We start from the raw sequence: 27665 nt of genomic DNA, 5'->3' as shown, positions 1-27665 counted from the left end.
TTCTCTAGTCTGGGATCCAATTCAGGATCACACAATATCTTAGTCGTCAAGTCTTTTTAGTCTCCTTTAATCTGGAGCCCTTCTTCAGTCTTTCCTTATCTTTTATGACCTTGATATTTTTGAAGAGTACAGACAAGTTACACTGTAGACTACTTCTCAACATGGGTTGCTGACATTTCCTATCTTAAACTCAGATTAGGCATTTTTGACAGGACTAGAATAAAAGTAATATTGTGTTCAGATGGCTACTTCTTGGAGAGATTTCCGATTAAGATCCATAGGCAAAACACTGAATTTTTATATAAAGATATAGCTGACAGTGCTAATAAAAAAGCTTATCTCCTATCAGTATAATCAGCCTAAGGAATGCCTGACACCTGCTGCCCTCCATCCAGAGGTCTCTGTTTACTGGGCAGCAGCTGATCAGGAAAGATGAGGTAAGACATCTAGGAAGCCTCTACTGCAGTGCTGGTCAACCTGGTCCCTACCGCCCACTAGTGGGCGTTCCAGCTTTCATGGTGGGCAGCAGCGGAGCAACCAAAGTCTGAATAAAAAGATAGATTTAACTATAGTTAAGTTGTTTTATAAAGGTTTATTCTGCCAAACTTAGCGAAAATCCGACATAAAGTACTTGGTAAGTAATTATTATTATATACTTTAACTTGCTGTAACTCTGCTTTATAAATTTTATAAAGTTACTTCCCTACTTTATAAATCATCATTACTGTGGAACCAGTGGGCGATTAGGAAATTTTACTACTAACAGAGATACAAAAGTGGGTGGTAGGTATAAAAAGGTTGACTACCCCTGCTCTACTGCATCCACTCTGCAACGTTGGCATTTTTACTGCCAAAAGTGTCATTGATTTTATTTTCTAGACATGTTTTAGGCCCTGGCTGGTTGGCTCAGTGGTAGAACATCAGCCCAGCGTGTAGATGTCCAGGGTTTGATTCCCAAGCAGGACACACAAAAGAAGTGACCCTCTGCTTCTTCACCCCTTCCCCTCCTCCTTTCTCCCTCACTCTTTCTCTTCTCCTGCAGCCAAGGCTCGATTGGTTTGAGCACATTGGCCCCAGGCACTGAAGATGGCTCTGTGGAGCCTCTACCTCAGGTGCTAAAAAAGCTCGGCTGCGAGCTCGGCCCCAGAAGGGCAGAGCATTGGCCCTTGACAGGAGTTGCTGGGAGCAGTAGGATTCAAATAATTTAACAAGCAGTTCTCTGCCCTAATTACAGTTTTAAATATAAAAAAATGATATACTGAAAGGCAGTTTATTATTTTGTGCATTTAATATTTAAATAAGAACGATAAAAGAGGTTCATAAAACTAGAATATAAGAGTTTTAAAGTAGGAATGAAAAAATATTAACTAATACTTGACAAAAAGCAATAAAACTGTTATTTAAGATATTTCCATATTGCTTCTTGACTGGTGTCCTCACTAGCAATTTTTTTCACCTATGTATGAATGAACATTACTACGGGCACTTAGAATACGCTGTAGTGCAGATGAACGTTAAAAAAGAGTAAGGAATGTAAATTTGTGATCTCCACATTGGGCGGCTGCCCAGGTGCCCACCTTAGAGAGAACCCTGATTACAAGTGCCATTTTAACAACCAGTTCTCCAAACTCAACAAAAAGTTAGGTATCAGTTCTGCTGAACCAGTGCGAACCGGCTGAATTCCACCACTGGTTGCCAGGTGGATCCCAGTCGGGGTGCATGAGGGAGTCTGCCTCTCTATCTCCCCTCTTCTCACTTGGAAAAGAAGGAAAAAATAATAAAAATAAACATTTTTCAAACATATCCACTTCTCTCCATTTCCCCCACCATAATCCAAGGCAAGCAACCATGATTTATTTCATTACTCACCCAGACCCCACCTCCTTCTATCTGGTCTCCTAGCATCCACTCTCCAATCCATTCTCCAAACTGCATTTATTTCAATCCTTTATAAATCCAATTATGTTACCCACTGTGCTTAAAACTATTCGGTTTAAGAGAAGAGACCACATGCTTTATAAGGCTGATAAACCTAGCATGCCCTGCCTCTTTTTGCTCCTCCAGCCTTAACTTGTATTACTCCTCCCTCCTGCACCACTCCGAATCTGCCAATTATCCTCCCATTATCCTGCTGTCCTTTCTTCCTGGACCACTTCCCTCTAAACCACCACCTCGCGGGATCCTCATTCCCCCTATCAGACTCTGTTTAGTTACCTAACCAAAGTATCTCACCTGGAACATCACCGCTTACAGAAGCCAACCACCCCAACCTTTACAGCTGTCCTCGGCTTTATGCTCTCATATTGTTCTTCTGCATCACAGCACCTGTGTATCATACATGCAGAAGAGTGTATAAAACATACACGTACATTTTAAAGTCAGATAATAAGTACTCATGCATCCTTCACCAGTGAATGCCAGCTCCCCAAAGCCCTCTGGAAAGCATCACTTTTCCTCAACAACCAGTAACCTCCCAGCCATGTAACTAACCAGTGTCTTGATATTGTGGCAATTACAATACTTCCTTGCTTATCTTGTTAAGTCTATATATGCATTCCTAAAATGTACTGTCTCTTTTGCCTCCTTCTGAACTTTATATGCATAAAATAATTCTGTATTTCTTTCACTTCAAATTGTTCGATTCATGTGTGCTGCTCTGTGATGCTGTGCTGCCTTCATTTTCAGTTTGCACTCCACTGGAGGAATGCGATACAGTTTAGTTATTCAATCTATATATTATTGATTAAAATTTGGGGCTGCTATGTAAAATAATGTTTCTGGATACACATAGGTACACAGGTACAATAGTTTCTTCAGGTTTTTACCTAGGAATGGAATTGATGGAGTGCAGGGTACATGCATATTCAAGTTTATCAGCCAATGCTTTGCTGCTTCCCAAAGTAACTGGACCATTTTATACTGCCACCAGCAGGGTATGCAGTAAAGCACTTACCGAGATCTGTAACGCTATCTATTTTGTGATTGTTTGCTTAGTACCCCCCTGCACCCCCCTCACCCCACCCCACCCCGCAACTAGACTGTAAGGTCTGGTCTACTTTGGCTCACCATTTTCACTCCAGTGCCTGGCACACAGTCATTGCTCAAAAACAATTGGCTGAATAAAAGAAGGGACTCTGGATAAGAAAGTTAAAGTATTTCAGATGTGAACATAAGTCTTTCTGACAAAGCCCATGTCTGTTCTACCACATTTTATTTTCCTTCTCTCAAAATGGTGATGATCATTTGTATCCTATTCACTAGTTTCAATGTCATGGTAGCAACTGATGCGATTACAGATGTCCATCCAACAAACACAGGGTCCATATTATGTGTCCACCAATGTCCCAGTGGTGCGCACCTGGACTCAAAGGTCCACAGATGGGGCATATGAAAGCTGACTGTCAATGGCAAAGGCCCTGTGAATGTATGTGGATTAAGAGTACTTTGTAGAGGAAGATGGGGGTTTCAGATATCACTGCAGGGAAAAACCAGGGAGACCAATTAATGCTTTCAAGTCCAATCTGCACCTGTGTCCCAAATTATTCACCAGCACAAACAAAAGAAGCTTGCTCTAAGCCCTGATGAGAACAAACATTTTAAAATGCTTTTACCCAGGTGGCATCATCTTTCATCTGTGCCTGGGCTCAAGGAAGGGCTAGGCAGAGAGCTGGCTAAAAAACACTCACTTGGGCTGGGCACTGGGACTCAAAAGTAAACTCTGACTTCCTATTTACACTGCGAGATCTGAGGTCTCTGTGGTTTCCTGTTGCATCCTGGTGTGTCTGTGCTTTGGCTTCTGGGTTCGTCTGCACAGAGCTACAAATGGCATCTCTCACGGGCGACCCTTCATCTTGCCTTTCATGAGAAAATAAGCATCCTGCAAACTCTAATTTTTGGCAGAGTCTGCCAGGTACTCTATCCAAGTCCCAGTGTCTCAGCATGTCTGTACCCAAGTCTGCAAGACAGACTTCCTTTGAAAGGACGGAGGTTCAAGGGACACCCTAGTGTGCCCCAGACCAGCAGGGCATGACTAACTGTCCAACTTGATTTACTTCATTTTACACTAATGTTACACTCACTTATTTCACTTTTACATTCATCAAGTATAAGTTTAGAGTTCCTTCTGTGTACGACGAGGTGCTCTGCTCAGCACTGAGGAAATAGTGATGGAAAGAGAAAATTGCTGCTCTGAAGGAGTGTAAAGCTGTTTTATTTTTCTGAAAGTCCCTGATTAGAATCACTTGGACACATGTTAAAATTACATATTCATATATACTCCTTTCCCGGCAAGACTTACTGAAGCAGACCCTGTGGGAGCAAGACCTGAGGAATTACAATTTGAAGGAATTCCCCAGGTACATTTTAGGCACATTAACTGAGAACCACTGTCTTGCCTCTCAGTGGAGAATTTACAGCCACAGTGGGGACTAATGACAGAATCAGGAGCCCTTCCTGTGCGGAACCTGACTTTCCCCAGCTGCAGGATCCTTCAATTTGAGTAAATGAAGACAAACCGGCTAAGGATGCAGCTGAAACGGCTCAGGGGTTTGCTCAGATGTGCATCTGAGTCTTGGTCCCATCACTGACTACCTGTGGGACTTTGGACAAATCACTCCATTTCTTTGAGCCTCATTTTGAAAAAGAAAACAACACCTGCTCCGACTGCCTCACTGGGTTATTCTGAGGATCAAATTCCACCAGGCATTTTACAAACTCTAAAACACCAAGAAAGAGTTAGTCATTTTATGTGCACAAAAACTTTCATAAACAAGAAAATAAAACCAACCCCTGAGGTTTCTCTTAAGCATCCTGAGCTTTGCGCGAGGGGCCCACTTTCGCTTAAACATCATAGCTGTGTACCATGTGGTTCCCTCCAAGTTCCAGCTGCTTTTTCCAAAAGCAGAGCTCAAAACTGAACTCACAAATTGGGTAGGATAACGAGATATCCTTCAGGTACCATGTTAACATTTTCAAAGAATGGATATAAAAGACAAGTCCAGCCGACCTGGCTTACCCTGCCACTGTAATCTCTCTGGCCTCAGTTCTAGCAGCTCTTAGGTAAGAAATATACTCTATAAGGCCATTTTAGGCCACTACCTTCTAATGATATTTAACTTTAGTTTAACCTTAATATATTAGTATTACCCTTTATTCTAATTTAAAGCATGGCTACTACATCTTTCTCTTCCTTAAATTAATCACACATATTTTTGGTGAGGATAAGAGATACTATACACAGACCGCCTTGCATCAAAACTGACATATGGTATTTAATAAATGCTACCTATCATTATTATTAAGTATAACATGTCTCTTGCTCATCCATGCAATGTTGTCCTCAACAAATCTTTCTTCTTTATATACCATGCAGAAACCTAAGTACTGTAGTCTTTTCCTTTTTGAGTATCCTCTTTTCAGATCCGAATTTTGCATCCTTCAACTTGTGATATGGCGTTTATTACCTATGATGCTTCACTGTGAATACACATTAGTTGCTATCTATTAGCGTATCTCTTCCTGTGAACTTGATTATAAGCTATGGGTTGAGTACCTACTATTTGTCCTAGAGACAGCGCATGAAGGAGGTTTTATGCTCAGTGCGCTCAGGCTTGTGGGGAAGACAGGGAAGGCTCAGTGCCGCACTAGAGCTGTGCATAAACAGCGATGAGGGCCCAGATAACTAAACAGGGTGGGGGAAGGGAAGAGGAGGGACTCATGGAGGTGCCACCTGAACCGGAACTTTGAGGAAGATACATACTAATGACAGCAAAGTCACTAAGAACACATATTCTGGGGTCCCTGTGCTTGGTTCCACCTCAGCTCCACCTTCTTCCCTCTGTGACCTTCCCATGCCTCAGTTTCCTCATCTGAACACTGGGGATAATACAATGAGAACCATCCCGGAACTTACATTGAGTATTTATATCGAATAACATAGTAAATACTCCATAAGTATGAGTTTTAATAATGAGATGGTTCTGGTGATGACGATACTCACCAGGTGGAAGGAAATGTGACTATTCCTGGGAGAGAAACCAAATTTTCAAGAAGAGTAAATATAGGCTACACTTCTTCAGTCCAAAGCATTTCAAATACCCAAGTTCTTTCATGATTCATTTGATGATAAAAATCTTATCTAGCTGAACAAGCTATTTAGGATCTTTTTAAACTACTTTTTTATGAATATTCATAAGTTTTACTACAGAAACATTAATGCGTTTGATTATGGGTGCTATGGGTGCTGCTCAAGACGTCACTGGTGGAGTTATGTAATACAGTATATATAGACACTACTGACTTTCTAAAATATGGATAATTTCTATTCTCAAACACATTTGGTCCTATGGAATTTCATAATAAGGGTATGTGGATGCACCTGGTAGAATACAAGATGAAAGAAAAGGGACAGCAGATGAGGCCAGAGGTGGCCAGGGTCCAGATCACATGCAATGTCCTATGCCCAGCTCGAGTTCAGGAGGTTTGTCAAGAGATTTTAATTGGGAGAGTGAAGCCATCAGACTTAATATTCAGGACTATCTTCAATCTATGAGGGTAGTTCCATCCATTCAAAGTGGTGTCTTACACAGTGCTGAAGAACAAATACATATATTAATATCATTGGTCATTCTCTCTGTGGGCTCCCTCTGATTGTTCATGGGCCATTTCTCAAATTCTAGAGAACTCTAGCCCTGTTTTCTAAGATCTAAAACTCTCATCTAGGAGTTATACATTAACCTGAGTATAATTCTGTTAATTTTAACATGTAAGCAGATGATAGGTACACAGTCAGGGAGGCCTCATGCCTGGTATGTCAAGCAGATCTAGGACCGCTGGTCAACCATTCAAAAGCACCCTCCAGGTAAATGTCACCTCAGTGTTTGCCTGGCTCCATAAAAGGATAAAGACAATGTGTGAAAAGCCCAAATACAAATCTGACAATTGGACCATGTTGATACTTTTCCACCAGTTTTATATATATATATATATATCACAAAAAATTAGGAAATATTTTATTGCTTCATATTCATTTTGAAATATCCCCTATTTTTTGTGAGCAGTATATATATGACCTGCTTCAAGGTGTAACTCAGTGAGAAATCTCAGTTCTCAGGTGATGGAATTCTGTGACTGAACTGACCAGTGCTGTTGTGTCAAGTGGAAAGGTCGGTTAATCACGGAAAGAAGCCGAGGCACCAGTGAAGACTAGACAGCTCACACATTGTCAGTCCATCAGAAAGAGGAAATCAGATCGGCATGGCACGATTCGTTCCTCATGAAATCTTGATGCTTGTTCCTCACATATTTTTGTCTGTCCTTCAGTAAATCTAGTATTTACTAGACCCATGCCATGTGGCAGGCACTACAAAACTAATTAAGTGCAGGTATATGAAAAGTTACTATTTTGTGGTATCTTTCTGTTACCTCTGTAAGTAATAAAAGACCATATACTGGGATAATTCCACAGTGTAAACTAAAAGATAGGCACTAAATCTTCCTCAAATGATACTAAACTGAGTTCTCTGAAGGCAGCAGAGAATTTTAAGATGTGAATTATCTTTCAGTAAAAAGTTTTAAAAAATACATCACAGCATTACAGTTACTTTCAGCTCCTTAAGATTTCCATTCTTTTTTAATTGAATATATCCCAAATCTGTAAAAACATAGCCAAAATGTCTACTCAATTTTCCCATTTGAGCTTTTATTATTTTTTTTAATTCTACTGGCATCAGGGAGCCACTGAATGTTCATCAGGAAGGGACGTCCAATCTCACTGACAGAATAAAAAACTTCTTATGGGTTCTTCTGCAATTTTTGGTCATTTGGATATTATACCTCCTGGTTCCTTAACACTGGTTAAGTGAAAGAACACAGACTACCCTAAACTTCTCTGATGGCTCTGGGCGACAAAAAAAAATGAAAATTTAATTAATCTATGAACTAAGAGGCCCTTGGAGCACACAAGAAGAGTAGGAGAACAGGATAAAAAAAAAAATAAGAGAAAAGCAACAAGGCAAAAGGACGAAAACCTCTGAACTCAATGTATGGAGAACAGATGCGCTGATGCGTGTGGAGCCCTTGGCAGGCTACCTGGTAGTTAGTGGGGCTCTACAACGGCTGTCTTCAGCATCTTTTTCTTCCACACTGAACCGCTGGGAAAGCACAAACACTTCCCTAACTGCTGGGTCGCCCTCAGCAGCCACAGTATCAGAGTCACCACACAGCAGATGAGTGGTAAATAGGAAAAGAAAAAATAAAGTCAATGTGGTTTTCATTTCATGCTCTTCCAAAAGAATACAAAAACATCTTCATGAGTTGGGAAGTCGGCCGCATGTCTTCAAATTGCCTAATTCAGTACTTGACCACAGAGCGGCAAGGAAACAGAGAAGATGAAATAAGGAGTCCCATAAATACTCCCTCCCAGGGATGATGGTGACAAGTGATGCTGTTTATTTTTATTGTTATCATTAGACTGGTGACCTCTTGGAAGGCAGTGATTTGAAAGGCTGAGAAGAAGGGCAAATAAGAGCATTGTGGTCTAGTTGCGATCCAGACCTAACTTTGCAGTCCTCCTCAGGTTTTGGGAAAGATCTGTCCTGTAATCACTTCGCCCCCATTCCTGCAAAACATGGGGCACATGGCCAGCCCACCCCCCAGCCTCAGGAGATGAGAGAATAAACTCTGACGTCCAGTGGCCTGCGCTGGAACCCTGTCTCTAGGGATTACTAGCTAGATGACCTTGGGTAAGTACTCAAGTTTTAGTCCCTGTAAAATGGTAGCATGATTCTGATAACTGCATAAGGTTATTACGAGGGTTAGATGAAATACATTCAAATTTCTTAGACAACAATAAGCCTGCAGTAAACAGTAGCCATCATTGTTATTGATGCTAATCTTGTTTTTCCCCTCTGCTTTTTCTGTCATTCTCCCAGGCAAGCTGCTGCTGCCTTTTGTAGAAAGCTGGGCACAGGCCAGTTGACAGACGTTCCCCAGAGGCTTTTGTTTCTGACCTTCTGAGAGGCCTTGTTTCACCTGACTTTGCTGTGTTCCTGGTGGGATTCCAGAAACATGGGACCAGACAGTACCGCTCAGCTTTTACAGGAATGGAATGGCTGGATCACACAGGAGGTGCAGCTTTGTTAAAAACTATTATACTAAGCTGGGGGGGGGGGGGGGAGACTGTGTGAAGGGGGTGGAAGGATTGAGCAAAAATGGACAAAAAGAAGAGAAAGAAAACTCACGAACATGGACAACAGTGTGGTGATTGCCTGGCAGGGGAGGTGGAGGAAGTTATATGGGTGGATAAGTGGTGAGGAGGGGAGAACTTGACTTGGAGGGCGGTGAACATACATACGGTGTACAGAAGAAGTGTCGTAGAATTGTGCACCTGAAATCTGTATAATCGTTAACCAGTGTCATTGCAATCAATTCAACTTAAAAAACAACTGCTAAACTATTTCCCAAGTGGTCAAGCCATTTCACATTCCCCTAGCAGTGTGGGGGAGTTCCAGTCCCCCACATCCTTGCCACAACTTCAGCCATTCAAACAAGCATGTAGTAGATCTCACTGTGGTTTGAATTTGCATTTCCCTTTTAGTCACGATGTGGAGCATCCATTGTTCCTCCAATACGGGCCTCATGGAAATATGGTGCCCAGGTCCAGACCACACCCTTACCTTTGGGGAACTACTTCCTCCAATGTTGTGAAAAGGCTGCAGAACCCCACTACAGTCATCACCCAAAGAAGACAACTCTCACAGTGTGCCGGGGGCTGAGGTGGCCTTTCTCTGATAACAGCCCGAAGACTAGTGTTCCTGAACTCTCTCCTCCCAAAAGAACAGAGATCACGAAGCCAAGGTGCATCCTGAGGAACTGCTGGGTGGGAGGATCCTGTTCCCCTCCCAAAGGTGCAGGGTGGCAGACGGGAACGGAACACTCTGGAGAGGGCTCCTCCGTGGAGGAAAGGAGAGCGCAGGTGTGTCAGGTTCCTGTCTCCCAGGACCCACTGAAGTCAAACGGTTCAGTGAAAATCTTACTTCTCACAGAGGCTAATGGACCCCCAGAGATCCTGGTAGGGTGGAGGTGGGGAACAAACCAACAGCACTTCAGACATGGGGGGCTTCCCCAATCAGTAAGGCCCCACTTAGCCCAGACAGATGGTGAGAGGCGACCCGGCTGGATGGGGAAGGAGTGAGAAGAGGCTCAGGAAAACCCAAGTGCTTACACATTTCTCTGCAAGGTGGGGTGGGAAGGGGTGGGGAGAAGCAAGTCAACCCTGAAGTCACCGAGCATCTACTGTGCACCTAGCTCAAAACCGCACATGATGGCCGAGAGGAGGCCCAGGAGACGTGGAATCCCTACGCAAGTCAGCTTCATCTGAAACACCAGTTATCACCATGAAAATAAAATAACAACACCCATCTGTCTGTGCTAGGGGCCAAAAGTGTAGAACAATAAAATGTCAGAGTAGCTACAGGATTAGTTTAGGTTAAAAGGAAAAAAAAGGGAAAGCTGATACTTAGTGAGCACCTACTATATACCATTTTTAAAATGAGGACTAAATAATATTTATAGATGTATTTAGAATAGTGCCTGCAATATAGTAAGCACTATGTAAATAATTTCAGACATTATTACTATTGTTTTTATGTATCTTTTTCTGATATTCTTTTCTGTTTTTTTTTTTTTTTTTTTTTTTTTACTCTCCAGGCTGTAGCTTTTTGTTTATTTATTTATTTATTATTTTGTATTTTTCTGAAGTGAGAAGCAGGGAGGCAGAGGGCCAGACTCCTGCATGCACCCAACAGGGATCCACCTGGCAAGCCCACCAACAGGTGATGCTCTGTCCATCTGGGGCATTGCTCCATAGCAACCAGAGCCATTCTAGCTAGTGCCTGAGGCAGAGGCCATGGAGCCATCCCTCAGTGCCCTGAGGATGGCCAACTTTGCTCCAATAGAGCCTTGGCTGTGGTAGGGGAAGAGAGAGACAGAGAGGAAGGAGAGGGTGAGGGGTGGAGAAGCAGATGGGTGCTTCCCCTGTGTGGCCTGGCCAGGAATCAAACCCAGGACTTCCACCTGCCAGGCCGACGCTCTACCACTGCTGAGCCAACTCGCCAGGGCCTTCTTTTCTGTTTTTTTTTTTAAAAAGCTTTATTGATCCAGAATCAGCATAAAATAAGTTGCACATATTGAAAACATTGGATTTGATTAAGTTTTGACGCAGTAGACATCAGGGAAGACATTACCACAATTGAGATAACATATTTACCACCCCAAAAAGTTTCCCTGTGCCCCTTTGTAATCACTCTCTGGACTGTCATTGTGCCCACTCCCCTACTGCAGGCAACCAATGATTGGCTGTCTATCATTATAAATTAATTTGCATTTCTTAGAATTTTATTTTATTTATATTTTTTTAGCAAGAGAGAGACAGACAGACAGACAGGAAGGGAGAGAGATGAGAAGCATCAATTCTTTGTTGTGGCACCTTAGTTGTTCACTGATTGCTACCTCATCTGTGCCTTGACTAGGGGGCTACAGCAGCCTGAATGACCCCTTGCTCAAGCCAGTGACCTTAAACTCAAGCCAGCGACCTTAGGCTTCAAGCCAGCACCTTTGGGCTCAAGTCAGCGATCATGGGGTCACATCTATGATCCCACCCTAAATAAAGCCAGGGACCCCTAGCTCAAACTGGTGAGCCTGCACTCAAGCCAGATGAGCCCCCACTCAAGCCGGTGACCTTGGGTTTTTGAACCTGAGTCCTCAGCATCCCAGACTGACGCTCTATCCACTGTGCCACCACCTGGTCAGACATTTTCTAGAATTTTAAATAAACAGAATTACATGGTTTATTTTTTTTTCACTTTGGTTCAGCTTCTATTAGTCACCATAATTATTTTGCAATTAAACTGTGTTGTATCTTATATTAATAGTTGTTTCCTTTTACTATTTAGTGGTATTCTTTTATAATGTTATACCAACTGTTTACTATTCACTGTTGATAGATATCTGGGTTGTTTTCTGTTTGTCTATTACAAATAAAGCTTGAACATTCCTGTACAAGTGTTTGTAAGGACACATGTTCTTAACAGGAGAATGGCTGGATCACACAGTAGGGGCACGTGGACTTTGTAAGAAATTGCTAAACTAGTTTCCAGAGTGGTTGCACCATTTCACATTCCTACCAGCACAGTGAGAGGTCCAATTCTCTAGGTCCTTGCCACAACTTCATCCATCCTAAGTGTGTATGGGATCTCATGACAGTTTTAGTTTGCCTTGCCCTAATGATTAATGATTCTTCTCAGGAATTTATTTGCCATTCACATCTTTTCTTTGGCAAGATGTCTGAGCCAACATTTGCCCATATATTAATTGAGTCTGCTGTCTCTCTCCTTTGAGCCTTTGAGAGAAGCTATTTAACTGAAAGGAAAAAGCAAGGATTCTGGGATCAGCCCCAGATTAACTGGTAACCCAGTTAATTATTCTTTGCCTCAGTTTCCTCACTTGTGAAATGGGGACAGTAATGGTGCCTATCTCAAAGAATTGCTGAGCTGATGATATGTTATGAAAGTCTTAGCACAGTGCTTGATATTCAGTAGATGGTGCTCAGTAGATGGTAGCAACTAGTCCTGTCTCCTCATGATGATTGAGGCTGGGCCATGGATATTATACATCTTCCAACCAGCACAGTGCAGCACTGTCCTGACTCAAATGCCAGGACAAACACTACCTTGAGCTTCTTCAGTGCAAGAACTATCTCTTATTGCACATTAAGCAGCATAACCCTGTCCTCACCACATCAATGCCTAAGATAGAATCTGTTTTCAATTCATGTGGCTGCAGGCCCAGGGCTAGCTTTAATATGGAGAGTCTCCTGAGAATGCTGCTTCCTCGAGGGGTGACATCAGCAGGTCCTGGTAAATGAAGAGGGAGCTGGATACTCCATGCACAGTGTCCAATTCTTTCACTGGTAGGTGTTACAGTGGTCCTATTGTGATATGTGGGCTGCATTCCTTCTCTGCCTCTCTCAGCGACCTCTACCAAGACCACCTGCTGAAGAGACCCAGACAGAGAACTAGCTCCACCTGCCCACTTTCTCCTCAGCTGTGACATCCTGCTAACAAGACTGCCAGTTCAAGGCACGTGGCTGTTCTCTCTTCCTGCGGGGTTCTCCGAATGAGCCGGCATATGACCACATCCCAATCCGGCCACAGAGGAAGTCAGCTGCATGGTGTTGTGGACACAGAAGACAAAACCAAAGGGCCTAGGGCCTGAAACTGAGCTGGCAGGAACTGGGTCCCAGAGGGAGTGAAGAACCCATGATCCTACAAATGTCACACCCTCTAGGAAAACTTCCTTGTCTACTGAAGACTTGGGCGGGCCCCTTCTCCAGATTCCCACCACGCTAAGTCATACATTTACTGTAGTCATTACATCTGTATTGTAGTTATCTCCTCTGTCTGTCTGTCTGTCTGTCTGTCTGTCTCGGGGCAGACACTTGACCTTAATACCTTTGCACTTAGCCAGGCAAATACAAGAAAATGTTTTCTTAATGAGAGATTGATTTAATGATTAATTTTTTTTAAAAAATGAACTAATTTTAGAAGAGTTTTATTTTATAGAAGAATTGCCAAGATAGTATAGAGAGTTCTCATATATTCAACACCCAGTTTCTCCTATCATTAATATCTTGCATTAAATATCTATGTCACAATTAAAGAAAGCTATTGATACACATTCCCTAACTAAAGGCCTTACTTTATTCAGATTTCCTTAGTTTTTACCTAACGTTCTTTTTCTGTTCCAGGATTCCATTTAGTTGTCACATCTCTTTAGGCTCTTCTTCACCGTGATAATTTCTCAGACTTTCCTTGTCCTTTGATGACCTTTACATCTTTTAATGAGTGCTGGTCAGCTATTCTGTAGAATGTCCCTCAGAATGGGATTTGTGTGATGTTTTCTTTTTTTTTCTTTCTTTTTTTTTTTTTTTTTGTATTTTTCTGAAGCTGGAAATGGGGAGAGACAGTCAGACAGACTCCCGCATGCGCCCGACGGGGATTCCCGGCACGCCCACCAGGGGCGACGCTCTGCCCACCAGGGGGCAATGCTCTGCCCCTCCAGGGCATCGCTCTGCCATGACCAGAGCCACTCTAGCGCCTGGGGCAGAGGCCAAGGAGCCATCCCCAGCGCCCGGGCCATCTTTACTCTAATGGAGCCTTGGCTGCGGGAGGGGAGGAGAGAGACAGAGAGGAAGGAGAGGGGGCGGGGAAGCAAATGGGCGCTTCTCCTATGTGCCCTGGTCGGGAATCGAAACCGGGTCCCCCGCACGCCAGGCCAACACTCTACCGCTGAGCCAACCGGCCAGGGCCTTGCGATGTTTTCCTAATAATTAGACTAATTATAGGGTTTTTTTGGAGAAGATAAACAAAAAGTACTATTCTCATCACATTGTACATATTATCAATGTGACTGATTACTGTTGATGTGGACCTTCAACATCTGGTAAAGGCAGAGTCTGTCACATTTCTCTACTGTAAGGTTACTGCTTCCCCCGCTTTCACAATGTCCTCTGAAGGAAGTCACTATGCACAGCTCACATGTACAGAGTGAGAAATGATGATCCCCTTCCTTAAGGGGGAAGAGCCACATAAATTACTTGGAACTTTTCCGCATGAGATTTGTCTCCTGTGTTTGTTTGTTTGTTTATTCATTCATTCAGTCAGTCATTTGTTTACATCAATATGGAGCAGTGGTGGGATTTAGGTTGTTAAAATGGCAACTGTAATCAGGCTTCTCTCTAAGGTGGGCGCCTGGGCAGCTGCCCAATGTGGAAATCACGAATTTACATCCCTTACTCTTTTTTAACATTCATCTGTGAAACAGCATGTTCAAAGCGCCCGTAGTAATGTCCATTCCGTCCACAGGTGAAATAATTGCAAGTGAGGATGCCAATCAAGAAGCAATATGGAAATATCTTAAATAACAGTTTTATTGTTTTTGTCAGGTATTATTTAATGTTTTTTCATTAATATTTTAAAACTTTTTCTTATAACATAATCTAGTTTTGTGTATCTCTTTTATTGTTCTTATTTAAGTATTAAGTGCATGAAATAATAAACTACCTTTCAGTATATCATTTTTTTATACTTAAAGCGGTCATTATGGCAGAGCTGGTTGTTAAATTATTTGAATCTCACCACTGGTATTGACTCATTATTTATGTTTTACTTTGTTTTATAATCCAATGCTACTTTATTTTGCTGCCCAAGTTGTTCCAGTTCTGGCCTCTGGGAGCTCCCTCCTTGGGCTCCTGATACTCCATCACTATTTTCATTTTTTAAGCACTTCCTTATTTTCTGGGACCATAAGATACTCCAGGCTCATCTTGTCTGTTTCCTACCCCGGTCCTAGAATCAACCATTTCTCCAAGGAGTCCTGGTTTTCTTATTAGAAAACAGTTTTAGAAACCAAGATGTAGGCCCTAAGTGTGCTTATAACAACTAGCTGCTGGGGCACCCTTATTTCTAGGTACTCTCAGTTGTCAGAGCTAGGAAATACGTTTACTAACCTGTATACCTACACATGCCTAAAAATGTTACCATAGGTATCCATCTTTATCTAAATAAAGCTAAACATGAATTCATCCTGATGCCCCTAATCCCTATCCATTACTGCAAAGAGCGATCTAGCTGTAACAAAACATGTTCAATAATACCATGTTAGATATATTTTGCTAGGTGAAGTACCATACTGTTTATAAAGATTACTTCATTTAATCTTCGAAACAACTTTATGGGTAAATATTATTCCTTACAAAAGGAAGAAATCAAGGCACCAAAAAATGATGGATATTCCCTGAACCCACATAGTAGACAGTGAGCCCGTATGTAAGCCTCTATCTTTGAGGTTCCACTTCCACGAACTGATAGAGAACTCGCCCTTCGTTCACCTAAGACCTTGTGAAAACTTCAGTTCTGAGCAATTGAAGATACTAAATGTAATTCCTGGCTCTTACCACTTACTGTTCTGTTCAAACCATACCTCCTCAGTACTGCCCCGCCCTGTTCTAAGGTCCACTCCACAGTCACATGCTAACTGGAAGACAAGTTGCCAAGTTACAACCTGAACTGACAGCTCAAAAAAGGGGTTCTGGTGTGATGGCAAGGATCAGTTCCATCTGACCCCGTGACTTTTCAACCTTTGGCTAACCTCAGCTGTGTATTATCTTGGGTTTTGGTGACTTGGTAGTAATTAACTCTGAACAAGCCGCTCTACTTTCATGGAGTTAAAAAAAAAAGTGAAGAGTATTTTTTTTCCTCTTGTTAATTAAATCATCTACAAGAAAGATAAATGTGCAGCCCACATGTGTAGCTTCTAAAATATCAAAGGCCTGATTAGTTTAAGTGTTATGTTCAACCTCAGGCTTTTTCTCCAGATTCCTGGAAGTAACAGAGACCTGGAGGTAGGGAGCTTCTAAATTATTTACCAATATTCACTTACTCAGACATACACTCATTCATTCATTCATTCATTCATTCATTCATTCATTCTGGTTGATTTAGAAAGAGGCAGCCTGTATAGCACAAAATGTTCCTGGGAGTTTTGTTTCAAACCCACCTACTGAATTAGAAGCATCAGCAGCTGCCTGACCTGTAGTGGCGCAGTGGATAAAGCGTTGATCTGGAAACACTGAGGTCGCTGGTTCAAAACCCTGGGCTTGCCTGGTCAAGGCACATATGGGAGTTGATGCTTTCTGCTCCTCCTTTCTGTCTGTCTGTCTGTCTGTCTCTCCTCTAAAATGAATAAATAAAAAATATTTAAAAAAAAAAAAGAAGCATCAGCAGTAGCAGAAAGGAAGAAAGAGAATTCTTCAGACCAGATTGAGAACCACATTTTTCAAAAGGCCATAGTCTCCTCTGGTCCCTGTGTTCTGTTCGATGAATTTTTCCTGACAGTTGGTGGTTTTATTTGCCAGAACCACAACAAAGGGGGTCCTTGAGTTTCCCTGGGAGTGTTTCCTCAGACCTGCACCTCTCCTAGACCTCACAAAGGTGTTATTGTTGCTGGCTCGCTGGGCGCCCAGCACCTGAGCGAGATCAAAGGTACTTTCCGATGCCAGCATGACCACAGTCTCGCCCTCACCACATAACATTAAAGCTGATGATTAATCCCTTTGGCCCAGAAGGTCCCTTCCCACTCCCAAGTACAAAGCGGGGTGGGGGTGGGGGCTTTATTTCCAGCACAACATGACCATAATAAACTGGCATTTTATGGCCCTCATTCATTGCAACCAACTGCAGCTGCCCATCAAACTCGGTCAAGCCCAAACAGTTGCTTCATGCGAGCCTTTTATATCACTAGGAAAGTGTCACAAGAATCCCATCATTTCTTAGTGTCTGTGATGTACTAGGTATGTAGGTACATACTTCATGTCATCCAGCAACCCTGTGGGACTGGCATCATCACCCCCCATGTGGTGTGGAGGAAGATTCTGAGGCTCAGGGAAATTGAGTAACTCAACTCACAGGGCCCAAAAAGTGCACAAGCAGATGCTCGAACCCACATCTGATGACTCCGAAGCCATGCTGTCTCCCTGGCACATCAGGATCTTGCACAAAAGTCAGGCACCAGGGAGGAAGCACTCGGGAATCAGATGGAGCTAGGTCTGAGTTCTCGGCTCCAGCTCGATGGCTTCGCGGCCTCGGGAAAACGACTGGACTTCTCTATGCCTGAGTTGCCTAAATTGGAAAGTAGATAATTTAAGAAAAGTATCATCCCAACTAAGAGAAAAGGAGACCGAGAAGCAGGAGTCAGAGTCACTCCCCTTCTTTGGATTGGTTTCTGCTCAGAAATCTGAACTGGGTGGAGTAAAGATGCCCGAAACTCAGACTTCACAGAAGCTGGATGAAACGTGGCCCGGCGAAAGTGGCAGGTGATGGAAATAAGTTTAAGTCGTTGTCCGGTGAAGACAAGACATCAAGCATACACTCATGTCAAGGAGAAGAAGGGCTGGCTGCCCTAGTGGCAGCTCCTGCGTGAGGTGGTCCGAGGCCTCTGCAGCTTTCTCTTCCACAAGAGAGAGGCCTCACAATAGGGCTGCTCAGGGGCAGAAAGAGGCTGGGGCTTCAAATTCAGTTAAAGAAGAACCATTTCAGACTTTGTCCAAAGGAACAAAAAAAGGGAAAACTCCTTCCTCCTCTCCTCCCCTCTCCTCCCCTCCCCTCCCCTCCCCTGCCCTCCCCTCCCCTCCCCTCCCCTCCCCTGCCCTCCCCTCCCCTCCCCTCCCCTGCCCTCCCCTCCCCTCCCCTCCTCCCCTCCCCTCCCCTCCCCTCCCCTCCCCTCTCCTTTCCTTTCCTTTCCTTTCCTTTTTTTGGTAGGCAGAGATCAAGGAACTCTATGTCCTTAAAGTTCAGCACAACAGATGCCTGACCAGGCGGTGGCGCAGTGGATGGACCATCGAACTGGGATGCAGAGGACTCACATTCGAAACTCTGAGGTTTCCTGTTTGAGCTTGGGATCATAGACATGACCCCATGGCCAGTGGCTTGAGCCCAAAGGTCGTTGGCTTGAGCAAGGGGCCACTCACTCTGCTGGAGCCCCCCAGCCGAGGTGCATATGAGAAAGCAATCAATGAACACCTAAGGTGCCGCAACGAAGAATTGATGCTTCTTATCTCTCTCCCTTCCTGTCTGTCTGTCCCTATTTGTTCCTCTCTCTATCTCTCTCTCTGACTCTGTCAGAAAAAAAAAAAAGTGCAGCACAACACAAATGTTCCCTCAGGAAGATGTCCTTAAGCCTGGACCCTTCCCATGCAGAGTCAGTCATTGCCTCCTTTCTGCCCACCAACACTAGTGCCAGTGATCAAGAGCTAACCCATGCGAAGTGCTTACTTTATGTGAAGCACATTACGTAACCTCATTTCATCCTCACAACACTATGAGACATGTACTATAACTCTCCATATTGTGCAGATGAAGAATCTGAGGCCCCACAGGGATTCACTGCCTTACCCAGGGGCCATACTCAGTAAGTGGAAGGACTAGGATTAGAAACCAATCAGGCTGGCTCCACCATCTCAATGAAATGGGAAGCTGTGTGTGAGAACACCTTGCACAATGCCTGGCACATAACTGATGCTCAGTATCAGAAGTTCATCTTAAACCTAGATTTTGGGGCCTTGCTTTCTAATACCTGGTATAATTCAATCTCATCAATGAGAGATCCTGTGTCATCCTTTTTTCCCCAAGGTTTAGCACTGCCCCAAACACAAGAGCAGAGGATCAGTAAATAAGTAAATGTATCAATATTTACTCAAACAAAATATTTCACGGTGAAAAAGGCTCACTGATCCCTATAGTTATTAAACATAGTTTCTCATCGCCCATGATTCCCTTCACAGTTCAGGGCACCTGCCAGGGACTGCATCCCACCCCGACACCGGACACTGGCTCATCTCCCTGCCCCTCCCCCATCTGCCTTCCTCCTCCTCCCCCACGCTCCCTGCTATTTCACTCATCTGGGAAAAATCCAAGGGGGCGTCCATCTAAGTGTAACAGAGTAATGACTTTTAAATAAAAATATGGTAGAAATGGGTACTTATCGAAATGGAATGCTTTCAGACTCATGCATTTAAAAAAGATATAAATTTCAGGGCAGGCACTAAATTTTAACTGCAATCTTGGAGAAAGCCTTCCCACTAATTCATGGAGAAGAATTAACAAAGTGAAAATTGCTTATCAGTGTTCTTTTGAAGCCATGATATGCAGCCTAATTCTATAGATCATCAGGCCGCTCCCAAAGAGATAGATTTATATTGATTGAGAGGGAGCTCGGCGGCCAAGGAAAACAGACGCCCCTCTGCAGAGAGGGCTCAGCTACCCATCAGGGCAAGAGCAGTCTAGGAGCGAGGCGTTGTCATCTTTGGATCCAATTTCACCCCTCACGCCGCCTCGGCTCTCTGGCCAGGGTGCTGTTAAAGGCAGATTCAACCCTTTTCATACTTTTTAAGAATCTGGCCCCCGGAAAAGAAGATCTGGCAAATCTGAGCAAGGCTGCTTGTTGGAGGGAGAGCATGGGTGGCAGGAAGAGAAGAGAAGGAGCCGAGGGGGCAGAAGGGCCGGCAGCTCAGATCTCCCCAGGGCTGCCCTCCCCTGAGTGCGCCTCCGCCCCCCAGGCTGGCAGACTCACCCCCATGTGACAAGAAGATGTTCCACAGATGACAGCCAACCGTGATGTCACTGGCTGTCGCTCACAGGCAAGGCCATGCCCCCTCACATCTGCTCCAATCACTCCTGTGAGAAAGCAAAAACAAAACAAAATCCTCTTAAAATAATAAAAAAAAAAAACACCCTGCTAACAACAAGCATAAAACACTTGTTTTTTTTATAGCCAAACAACACGGGGAAAGCAAGCATTCCATGTGTAGGCCAGTCTCAAATAGAAACCAAAAGAGAAAACTAGAAACCCTGTTCTGTTTCTGCTTTTCTCTGGTGAATGTAGGGCATCTAACATTGTAATAACAACAGTAAATGAACTTAGAATAATAAAGGCAACAGGGATCAGTGAGGTTGTGCTTAATCAATACCAGGCACTGTGCTGAATATTTATATGTACCGTCTCATTTTATCTTATCAATGTCACACACACGTCAGTAGAGAAACAAAGGCACGTGTAAGGTTGAACGACCTGTCCAAGGTCACACTGCTGGTAAGGAGCAGAGAAGAATGGAATCTGGTTTTAATACATCAGATTTCAATCTCAAGGAAGGCAACAGAATGGTCTGATGACCCAATCTTTTTGGCATCTCTAAGTCACCATTCTTACCGCTGCTTACTGCAGAACTCGCAGAGTGAAGGGTAGGGTGGTGGACAATGAGATTCTGCTAAAAGAATGCCCAATAGCAGAGAGTTTCCCATAAATGGTATAAACTTAGGCTTCTCCATATGGATTGTATTCCTAGATACTTGCTGAGCAAGCAAAGTTACAAATGTGACAAGAGATTTAGAGACTGTTAGGGTCTAGAATTGTCCGCCATTTATTCATATATCCAACAAGCACCTTCTATGCACAAAAATGTAAGTAGGTATGTGTTGGGAGCCACAAACCTGCAAACATTCCTAGCTGTAACACAGGTGGGAGGTGAAAAGTGCACAGGGAAGGACACAGACTGTGACACGGGAGAGATCAGCGCCTGCTGACCTCCTCTGCTCCAAGCAATGCTACTCTTGCTCTCCATCTCCAATACTCAATGTGCTTTCCCTCTCAAGACTTTTGCATCTGCTCTCCCCTTGACTGAAATCCTGAAATGTCATTTCCCAACTTCTCTGCTCATCTGACTCCTTTTTTTTCTTTTTTATAGTGAGGCAGACTCCCACATGTGCCCTGACCAGGATCCACCTGGCAACCAATCTGGGGCCAATGCTCGAGTACTGAGTCATTTTTAGTGCCTGAAGCTGATGTGATCCAACGGAGCTATCCTCAAAACCCAGGGCCACACTCGAACCAATTTAGCTACTGGTTGTGGGAGGGGAAGAGGGGTAGTAGCAGCTTTCATTCTGCTGAACTCTGGTTTGCTTATAGGGACTTCAGCGCTTCTTAGCTCCCCCATTATCAGGGACACTATTTCAAAAGGGGAGAGGGAGGAAGGAAGGAGGAGATGGTTGCTTCTCCTGTGTGCCCTGACTGGGAATCAAACCCGGGACATCCATATACCAGTCTGACACTCTAGCCACTGAGCTACTGCCCAGGGCATAGCTAACTCCTCTTTATTCCTAACTCAATGTTACTTCCTCAGCAGGCTTCCCTGATCCTCTAGGAAAAATGAAGTCTCCCTGTTTATTGTTCTCATGTACTCTTGGACTTCCCTAGCACACAAAACACCAGCACTTTTAAAAAGTCACACACCCTCTGCCTCTCCTTTTATTATAAATGCTGCAGGAAGCTGGTACTGTCACCCCCACTCATCAGCCCAGACTCCACCACAGTTGCTAGCACACAGCAGGAAGTCAAAGTATGAATGCTTGGGGTTGCACGGATAAAGACAGGTCCCTGTACTGGGGCTCAGAGTCAGAGGGAGGGGGAAAGACCACCACTTCGAACATTTCAATGCAGGGATCAGTATGTAACAGGAAGAGACACAAGGGCAGCTAAGCTTATCTGTATGGGTTCGAGGACATTTCCCAAGGAGGTTTGACTATGGTGAGGTCTGGAGGTGAGAGGTGGGCCGGGCTGTTTTCTCTGATCAAAAATCCCCAGATGGCCCTGGCTGGTTGGCTCAGCAGTAAAGCGTCGGCCTGGCGTGCAGGGGACCTGGGTTCGATTCCCGGCCAGGGCACATAGGAGAAGCGCCCATTTGCTTCTCCACCCCCCCTCCTTCCTCTCTGTCTCTCTCTTCTCCTCCCGCAGCCAAGGCTCCACTGGAGCAAAGATGGCCCGAGCGCTGGGGATGGCTCCTTGGCCTCTGCCCCAGGCGCTAGAGTGGCTCTGGTCACAGCAGAGCGACGCCCCAGAGGGGCAGAGCATCGCCCCCTGGTGGGCAGAGCGTCGCCCCTGGTGGGCGTGCCAGGTGGATCCCGGTCGGGCACATGCGGGAGTCTGTCTGACTGTCTCTCCCCATTTCCAGCTTCAGAAAAATACAAAAAAAAAAAGAAAAAAAATCCCCAGATATTAAAGGCACTGTCTGCTCAGCAAGCAGTCCTTTCCAGAAAGCAGGATCTGGGGGCCACTAAAAAGGCTTCTTACATTCTGACAACTTTCTAGGTTTTTCCAACGCTTTTTCCAAAATCGACCTTCCCAAGCACTGCCATTTGTGAACCTGTGCTATTGTGCAGAGGCCCAGCAGCAGGGGGAAGTAAGACTCTTTCAAACTTTCTGTGTCTGTTAGCACAGTAGTAAGGTCTGCGACTGAGCCTGTCAGAGTTCCAGGTCTACCAGCTTTCACCAAGTCCCCTGCTCTGCTCAGCACTGTGGGGCTGCCTCTGCAGACGCCACGTCAGCCAAGGTCGGCCAGCAGATCTGAGGGCCAAAGGCAGTGGAAAGCCAGAGTTTGTCTCTTTCACCCCATCTTCTCACTCTGGTGGCTACTTCTCCTCCATGTCTTCAGCTCTGCTGACCAGGCCACCAGGACTCCCACATCTACTGATGTCTACCACCCCGGGATTCTGGTAACATCAGAATCCTTTGTCCCTCCAGTCTAGGGGTAGTAGCAGCTTTCATTCTGCTGAACTCTGGTTTGCTTACAGGGACTTCAGCACTTCTTTTTTTTACTTTTTTTTTTTCTGAAGCTGGAAACGGGGAGAGACAGTCAGACAGACTCCCGTATGCGCCCGACCGGGATCCACCCAGCACGCCCACCAGGGGGCGACGTTCTGCCCACCAGGGGGCGATGCTCTGCCCCTCTGGGGCGTCGCTCTGTTGTGACCAGAGCCACTCTAGCGCCTGGGGCAGTGGCCAAGGAGCCATCCCCAGCGCCCGGGCCATCTTTGCTCCAATGGAGCCTCGGCTGCGGGAGGGGAAGAGAGAGACAGAGAGGAAGGAGAGGGGGAGGGGTGGAGAAGCAGATGGGTGCTTCTCCTGTGTGCCCTGGCCGGGAATCGAACCCGGGACCTCTGCACGCCCAGCCGACGCTCTACCACTACTTCAGCGCTTCTTTGCTCCCCCATTATCAGGGACACTATTTCAAATATTAAATTCCCTCTTTGTTACATATTTAGAGTGGTTTACGTTTTTCGGGGTGGACCCTGAATGACACAGTTCTCAATCAAGGGCACAAGAACTCCTGAACAGGATGAAACCCTAGATAGAAGCTCACTTTAATTGAGCTCTTTTTGCATGTTCTCTCTCTGTAAATGTCTTGTTTTATTCTCACAACCATCTAATGTGACTGGTACTCTTATCATCCTCATTTTACGGGTGAGGAAACCAAAGCTGAGAAATGAGAAGTAATTTCACCAGGGTCACACAGCTGAGAAAGCCGGACTGGGAGTCCCACCAAATTATCTGATTCTAAACTGCTGGTTCCTGGGTTTTTCTCCAAGATAAAAACAGTCAGGTGGCTGATGTTTACTTATCTGTTTATCTCGAAAGACTGGGGACTTAAAGATATTGATCCTGATTATATTAACTAGTGTCACCCTAATAAATTTAGTAAAAAAATTTTTTTAAATATATAAATAAAGATATTGATCCTGAGATCCTTAACGGAAAAGAGGTTGGCCACTGCTGGCTGAAGGTGTTATAAATTCAAGGCCTTTCTGATGAAGAACCACATTTATTGGTTCCATGCATATAATAAATACAGCAAAGTGTAACTTATAGGGTCATTCAATCCTGAAGGGGGTTAAAAATGGGAAAAAAGAAATGTGTGGGAAATATTTTTCTTTCTCTCCAGTCAGCAGATTCATTGTTGATATATTAAGGCTTAGAATCTGAGAACTACTGTGTTATAATGAGAAAGAAAAGAAATTAGAGAAAGAACTTGTATAGAATAAAGAAAATAAATAATATCATATGGTTGCTTTGATACTGAGGAAATGTTTAAAAATTAAAGTTTGCTTAATGGTAGCTATGTCACCATTACTAATCCCACCATGACCCTCAGCACCCTCCTCCTCCTCCTCCTCCTCCTCATCATCATCATCATCACCATCAGTATCACCTTAACTCTTTTGTAAGAGGCAGTTATATTTCTTCCTTTCTAGCAAACATATCCGATATCTAAATTGGCTGGGTACTATGCTAAGTAGTTTAAATATTATCTCATTTAATCTTTACAACATCCATAAAACATAAATAGTCTTTCTCCCCTTCAACAGATGGAGATGCAAAGACTCAGAGTACCTTGTCCAAGGTCACACGGATATAAAAAGCAGGATTCATATTTTCTGATCATAAAGCCTTGAAACTAGAATTCAACTGCAAAAAAGAGGAAAAAAATCCCACAAAAATGTGGAAACTAAACAACATACTTTTAAAAAATGAATGAGTCAAAGAAGAAATAAGTGCAGAGATCAAAAGATATATACAGACTAATGAAAATGACAATATGACATATCAGAATCTATAGGATGCAGCAAAAGCAGTGATAAGAGGGAAGTTCATATCACTTTAGGCATATATGAACAAACAAGAGAGAGCCCAAGTGAACCACTTAACTTCCCACCTTAAGGAACTAGAAAAAGAAGAACAAAGAAAACCCAAAACCAGCCAAAGAAAGGAGATAATAAAAATCAGAGCAGAAATAAATAAATTAGAGAACAGAAAAACTATAGAAAAAATTAATAGAACAAGGAGCTGGTTCTTTGAAAAGATCAACAAAATTGACAAACCCTTGGCAAGACTTACCAAGGAAAGAAGAGAAAGAACTCATATAAACAAAATCCAAAATGAAAGAGGAGAAATCACCACGGACACTGTAGATATACAAAGAATTATTGTAGAATACTATGAAAAACTTTATGCCACTAAATTTAACAACCTAGAAGAAATGGATAAATTCCTAGAACAATACAACCTTCCTAGACTGAGTCAAGAGGAAGCAGAAAGCCTAAACAGACCTATTAGTAGAGAAGAAATAGAAAAAACCATTAAAAACCTCCCCAAAAATAAAAGTCCAGGCCCTGACGGCTATACCAGCGAATTTTATCAAACATTCAAAGAAGACTTGGTTCCTATTCTACTCAAAGTCTTCCAAAAAATTGAAGAAGAAGCAATACTTCCAAACACATTTTATGAGGCCAACATAACCCTCATACCAAAACCAGGCAAGGATGGCACAAAAAAAGAAAACTACAGACCAATATCTCTAATGAATACAGATGCTAAAATACTAAACAAAATACTAGCAAATCGAATACAACAACATATTAAAAAGATAATACATCATGATCAAGTGGGATTCATCCCAGAATCTCAAGGATGGTTCAATATACGTAAAACGGTTAACATAATACACCATATCAACAAAATAAAGAACAAAAACCACATGATCTTATCAATAGATGCAGAAAAGGCTTTCAATAAAATACAACACAATTTTATGTTTAAGACTCTCAACAAAATGGGTATAGAAGGAAAATATCTCAACATGATAAAGGCCATATATGATAAACCATCAGCTAACATCATATTAAATGGCACTAAACTGAAGGCTTTCCCCCTTAAATCAGGAACAAGACAGGGTTGTCCACTCTCTCCACTCTTATTTAATGTGGTACTAGAGGTTCTAGCCAGAGCAATCAGACAAGACAAAGAAATAAAAGGCATCCATATCGGAAAAGAAGAAGTAAAGGTATCACTTTTTGCAGATGATATGATACTATACATCGAAAACCCCAAAGAATCCACAAAAAGACTACTAGAAACAATAAGCCAATACAGTAAGGTCGCAGGATACAAAATTAACATACAGAAGTCAATAGCCTTTCTATATGCCAACAATGAAACAACTGAGAAGGAACTCAAAAGAATAATCCCCTTCACGATTGCAACAAAAAAAATAAAATACTTAGGAATAAACATAACAAAGAATGTAAAGGACTTATATAATGAAAACTATAAACCATTGTTAAGGGAAATCGAAAAAGATATAATGAGATGGAAGAATATACCTTGTTCTTGGCTAGGAAGAATAAATATAATCAAGATGGCTATATTACCCAAAGCAATATACAAATTTAATGCAATTCCCATCAAACTTCCAATGACATTTTTTAAAGAAATAGAGCAAAAAACCATCAGATTTATATGGAACTATAAAGAACCCCGAATAGCCAAAGCAATCCTAAAGAAAAAGAATGAAGCTGGGGGCATTACAATACCTGACTTCAAACTCTATTATAGGGCCACGACAATCAAAACAGCATGGTATTGGCAGAAAAATAGACACTCAGACCAATGGAACAGAATAGAAAGTCCAGAAATAAAACCACATATATATAGTCAAATAATTTTTGATAAAGGGGCCAACAACACACAATGGAGAAAAGAAAGCCTCTTCGATAAATGGTGCTGGGAAAACTGGAAAGCCACATGCAAAAGAATGAAACTGGACTACAGTTTGTCCCCCTGTACTAAAATTAACTCAAAATGGACCAAAGATCTAAACATAAGACCTGAAACAATTAAGTACATAGGAGAAGACATAGGTACTCAACTCATGGACCTGGGTTTTAAAGAGCATTTTATGAATTTGACTCCAATGGCAAGAGAAGTGAAGGCAAAAATTAATGAATGGGACTACATCAGACTAAGAAGTTTTTGCTCAGCAAGAGAAACTGATAACAAAATAAACAGAAAGCCAACTAAATGGGAAATGATATTTTCAAACAACAGCTCAGATAAGGGCCTAATATCCAAAATATACAAAGAACTCATAAAACTCAACAACAAACAAACAAACAATCCAATAAAAAAATGGGAAGAGGATATGAACAGACACTTCTCCCAGGAAGAAATACAAATGGCCAACAGATATATGAAAAGATGCTCATCTTCTTTAGCTATTAGAGAAATGCAAATCAAAACTGCAATGAGATACCACCTCACACCTGTTCGATTAGCTATTATTAGCAAGACAGGTAATAGCAAATGTTGGAGAGGCTGTGGAGAAAAAGGAACCCTCATACACTGTTGGTGAGAATGTAAAGTAGTACAACCATTATGGAAGAAAG

At 43.0% G+C, this 27665-nt stretch overlaps 1 protein-coding gene across 8 annotated transcripts in view; it reads right to left on the bottom strand.

The window, feature by feature from the left end:
- FGGY (FGGY carbohydrate kinase domain containing) overlaps nt 1-27665 on the bottom strand; it is a 450547-nt gene that overhangs the window by 176298 nt on the left and 246584 nt on the right. For all 8 annotated transcript variants that reach the window (XM_066376414.1, XM_066376408.1, XM_066376413.1 and 5 more), the window contains one exon: nt 20185-20288. In XM_066376414.1, coding sequence (XP_066232511.1) covers nt 20185-20288 — 104 coding nt within the window. The remainder of the gene's footprint in view (nt 1-20184; nt 20289-27665) is intronic.

The sequence above is a fragment of the Saccopteryx leptura genome, chromosome 3 (assembly GCF_036850995.1).
Source record: "Saccopteryx leptura isolate mSacLep1 chromosome 3, mSacLep1_pri_phased_curated, whole genome shotgun sequence".
NCBI classification, from domain to species: Eukaryota; Metazoa; Chordata; class Mammalia; order Chiroptera; family Emballonuridae; genus Saccopteryx; species Saccopteryx leptura.
The sequence above is the reverse complement of the archived record's forward strand: the minus strand, read 5'-3'. Positions and strand labels throughout refer to the sequence as shown.